The following is a 5,037-nucleotide window of genomic DNA, read 5'->3' as shown; positions in this document are numbered from 1 at the left end:
TTTAAAATTAATAAAAAAAAGCTAAAAAAAGATTTTATAATGTAACTAAAATTTCCACGCAATGTCTTGGACTTTGCTGTAATATATTGTTATACATCTAGTTCAAAATTTAAAAAACTGTCACCATTAAATATATATTTCAACTCTTATGTTTGCGTGTAGAGACGGTTTGGTATGATGTTTTGATAGAGCAGTGCTAAAAGTGTACTACTTGTTATTATTTAATATGAAATTGTTGTTGTTGTTAAATTTAAAAGTTTCGCTGACATTTTTTAGCTCTTTGCTGAAGCACGACAGTCCAAAAATATGAAAAAAAGTCTCAAACTCGCGCTATGCGTTTTTTAAGATTTTTGGAGCTCGACTTACTATATAACAATAAGATAAGAGTTACATGGCTTACGGGTTTCAAAGAATCGAATTATTTTTTATTGTCTTATTAAATTCAAAAACACCTCTAGAATATTGTCGCAAACTTTCAAGTTGATCCGAGTAATAGTTTCAGAGATACAGCTTTGTGAACTTCTGCGCTCAAGGCTAGTAGCTAGGCTAAGTCCGACGTCATTAAACGCGTTTTTTTCGAAACTGTTTTTAGAAGTCGGTTGGCAAGATTTCTCGAAAACTACTCAACCGACCTTAATGAAATTTTACACAGGTCTTTGAGTTWTTAAAAACTTTGAACTATTAAAAAAAAAAAAACAATGTAAAGTTTTAATTATTTTGTAAAAATGTCTGCCAAAAATCCAAAAAAAATTTCAGCTTTTTCCTTCGTCCAACTTCTAAGTTAAGGTTTTAAATACAAGACGTATGGTTCACTTTAGGCGATCCTGGCCGAGTATAAAATATTTTTTCCAAAAAATTTCAGAATTTCTTTGTTTTTCATACACTATGATGTTTGTAATAATAAAAAATTCCAATAAAATATTAAATTTTTTATATGAGAAAAAAATTGTTGAAAAAATACTGTATTTTACCCGAGAAAAGCCATGTAAACGTCTTAAATAAAATTTTAATCAAATCATTTTCATTGCAACAAAATTAAAAAATATTCGCAATAGAAGATAAAATAATTTCCATAATCCGCGATTTATTTAAACATACTTGCGAAAGTCTCTGGAATACCGCTAGCATTTAAGTTTGCCGTACAAAGCAATATATAAACGCTGGCAATAAATCTACAAAGTACCAAAAAGAGATATATTATTGCGCCACGAGCGAACTTGCATTGGCTGTGCCGCTTAGTTGCACGATTTAAGCGATGAATTGTGTAGTCACTAGTCACTTTCAAAAGCTATTATCGATGCAGTTCAACGCATTAAAATCCAATAAGCAAATATATATTTTGTAAAGTGCTTGCGATTTTTTCCACTGCTCCTCCTGCACACACACACACACACACACATACACCCATACACACATTCATGCTCATGCATATATGCATATGCTTTTACTTTACGTTCTTATATTGGCTTCGCCAGCTGCCGGAGCGCTCGCTCTCACTGCATTGCTGCTGAAATCTTGCTTTAGTGCTTCTGTGATTATATGAAATTGCGTACGCATAGATGCCAGCTACTTTGCTTCAGCTTCCCGTTCGCTGGCAACTGCAACTGTTGCCTCTACTGCCGAGAGGCGAGGACGATTTGCGATTCGATGAAATTGCACAAAATAATAAAATTGATAAAAGCTCTTTACAGAATGATGATGCATTAGATATAATTGTGTGTGTCTGTACTTGCAAGTACGAAGACGGCGGCGGGTATGTGATCCGTTTACACAAAATCTGTTACACCAACGAATAAAGCAAGAAAGCAAAAGCAGAAATATTATTGTTTATATCGAATACGTGAAGCGTATAAGCCGATTTTTGACTCACATTCACAGTCACACCGTACACACCATACAAACATAGAAGCGAATGCATTATTGAATAAGAAAAATAAGTGTAGAAAACGAAGAGCAGAAAAAACGACAAACATAACGTTAATATGTTCAACATTAAGTTAAAAATAAAGGAGGGCGACAACACACTGCCACGCTCGCGGCGTACGGGCTCGCTGGGCAGCACCAGCGGCCGCAACAGTCCGGCCAATATGAGCTTACGCAGTTCACTCGCCTCCTCTAATCGCAGTCCGAGCAATTCGCTGCGGCGCAAGGACAAACGTGTGCGCATCGTAACGACGTACACTGGCGATCTGGAGCACAATCGACAATATGGTAAGCAAATATATACTACGTGGTAATGCTAAATGATAACGGTAATGATGTTGCGGCAGCTGAAGTGTTTCTGTCAGCGCGCGGCTGAATATGCAGCTGGAATCATAACTAAGTGCTCGCACACAGGTGGGCTTGCTTGGGACTTGGAAGCTCATGAATTTGAGTCTGCCCTACATTTTTGTGGCCGAAGCGCATTTCTACATGGTAATAACAAACGTGACGTGCACTACAAACAATGTGCGCCTTTGGCTTGGAGTACTATGAGAACATAGCAGTAAAATAAGACTGTCTAGACCAACGAGACTTACTTGAACTCAAAACTTTTCTGGGAATACTTATATATACAAATGTATATGCAGTGCAGTTGCTGAAAGCGAAAATGTCATAAAGTTGTAGTTGTGTCCGTAAATGTTACTTCCAAATCGTATTTAATGCCACACACTTCTATTACATTAACTCATACGCATTCTTCTCTTTCTGCCATTGTAGATGCCGTGGACGGTCTCACCGAGCTGCGTCTCGAACAGTACGAAATCCATATTGAACGCACCACTGCCGGTCTGGGCTTGAGCATAGCGGGCGGCCGCGGTTCAACACCATTTAAAGGCGATGACGAAGGCATTTTCATATCACGCGTCACGGAGGGTGGCCCAGCGGATTTGGCCGGCTTGAAAGTTGGCGATAAAGTACTGAAAGTGAATGGCATAAATGTGGTCGACGCCGATCACTATCAGGCCGTGCAGGTGTTGAAGGCCTGCGGTGCGGTGTTGGTGTTGGTGGTGGAGCGCGAAGTTACACGCCTAATAGGCCATCCAGTGTTTAGCGAAGATGGCTCGGTCTCACAGGTGGGTTTACACAAACAAATATAAATATATATATATATAGCTTTTATGTCAACGTCACAAGTTGTGCAGATACCTCATTTGTAGCGCAATTAAACGCTTGCTGCGGTAAATTGTGTCGTTAAACATGCAATTAGCGCTGGGAAAGTGCGAATTGTCGCTTAATATATGTTTGCAAATTGATTTTTACTTACTGCAATGCAATGCGAATATAAACATACAAATATTTGCACATTAAAATTTCTTCACTTGCAGATATCGGTGGAAACGCGACCGTTGGCCGCAGCGCAGCAGCATGAAAAATTCATTCCGGCACCGATTGAAATTATTCCAGAACAGCAACAGCTGCAACAACAACAACAATTACAGCATGCGCCTGCCAACTTCAACAGCTATCAAGCGAATGTATTTACAACACCAACAACAGCAACAGCAGCAAGACCAACAAATGCGGCAAATTTATCACATCAGCCGCAACAACAACTCCAACCGCAACATGTTGGGGTGGGTGCAACAAATGGCGTTTTGGAAAATGGCAAGGTCGGTTTTGTAGGTTGTCGGTCGTCGGTCAGTTTTGCAGCTGAATTTTTAGTAAAATTCATGAAAAATGGTTTTGCAAACGCAAATTAAATGAAAGTAGTAAACGGAATTTTGCTCCCGCAGAAAAAGTTTTGCAACAAATATTTGAAAAATAATTTGGAAAATATGAATATTTGATAAATAATAACAAATTGACGGCATGCAGCATCGGCACGAAGTGTGTTGATGAAAATCGAACTCTTTGTTTTTTTTTTTTGTTTTGTTTTGTAAGAAATTAGTACATATAACACTAATTTGTAAAAATAATTCGACCATTTTTATTAGCCACTTGTGCTACTAACTTCTATTGATCCTAAGAGATTTGAGAAATCAGCCGCATTTTCTACAATTTATTTGCTAAGTTTGAAATCATGCTTTTTTCAAGAATATGCACCAATTTTCGCCACTTCAATTTGACTTTTGCCTTTTACATGCATTTCATTTCATCATTGCAGGATGCCCCCTTGAGCTATTTACAACTACACACCACTTTAATTCGTGATCAAATCGGACAGGGCTTGGGCTTTAGCATTGCCGGCGGTAAAGGCTCACCACCATTTAAGGATGGCTGCGATGGAATTTTCATTTCACGCATAACTGAAGGCGGTTTAGCGCATCGTGACGGCAAAATAATGGTTGGCGACCGCGTGATGGCTGTAAGTGCATTAAACCGACACCACAACAACAATATGCAGCACTCGCATATGCTATAATGACTTTACCGTGCATTAGGGTGTGCTTTATTTTCCAATTTCATTATTTTTGTTTTTGGAAACGTTGTCTGTAGTTCAGGTTTTTCTCTAAAACAAGAAAAAACAAAGATCCAACGTAAACAAAGTCTTTGCTTTCAGTCTGCACCTAGCCTAAATCATTTTTTTCCCATAAATTTTATATGAGACTTCTTATCTTTTTGCAAAGAAATGTTTATCTCCAGAACTAAAAAATCTAATTTTCTGAAAAAGGGTTTATTCTAATAAAAAAAACTTCGGCTCTACCAAAAAACACTGCATAATATTTTTCATGAAAATGTTCCTTTAAAAGTTATCCCAGTTAAAGTTATGGATCAAATGTACTCTATTCATGCAGTACTCCATGGCGTATGAGCAACACAGAATGTATAAATCACCAGTATGCATGCTCAGTCCATTTCATGTATAACTTTGCCTGCGTATAACTTTAAAACAAATGTTTGAGTGAAAAATATCAATAAGAGCTTCTTTGTGGAACGAAAAAATTTTGTAATAGAATATCGCTTTTTCAAAGTTGTAGCAGCACTTGCAAAATATGCAAAAACTCAACATAAAATTTTTGGAAATGATTAAGGATTCTGTTAAATCCAAAATAAAGAGGTTACAGTCTTTTTTTAGGGACAAGAACTGATACTTCAGAAGGTGATTGCAAAAAA

At 37.4% G+C, this 5,037-nt stretch overlaps 1 protein-coding gene across 11 annotated transcripts in view; it reads left to right on the top strand.

Annotated features, from left to right (window-relative positions):
* The window catches only part of LOC108970407 (protein lap4), a gene marked incomplete in the record, with an annotated part of 147,788 nt that overhangs the window by 70,576 nt on the left and 72,175 nt on the right, over positions 1 to 5,037 (top strand). For all 11 annotated transcript variants that reach the window (XM_018935756.1, XM_018935747.1, XM_018935750.1 and 8 more), the window contains 3 exon segments: positions 2,701 to 3,056; positions 3,309 to 3,593; positions 4,088 to 4,288. In XM_018935756.1, coding sequence (XP_018791301.1) covers positions 2,701 to 3,056; positions 3,309 to 3,593; positions 4,088 to 4,288 — 842 coding nt within the window.

This window comes from Bactrocera latifrons, unplaced genomic scaffold (assembly GCF_001853355.1).
Source record: "Bactrocera latifrons isolate USDA-ARS-PBARC rearing strain unplaced genomic scaffold, ASM185335v1 scaffold_3, whole genome shotgun sequence".
Taxonomy (NCBI): domain Eukaryota; kingdom Metazoa; phylum Arthropoda; class Insecta; order Diptera; family Tephritidae; genus Bactrocera; species Bactrocera latifrons.
This window is presented reverse-complemented; position numbering and strand designations above follow the sequence as displayed.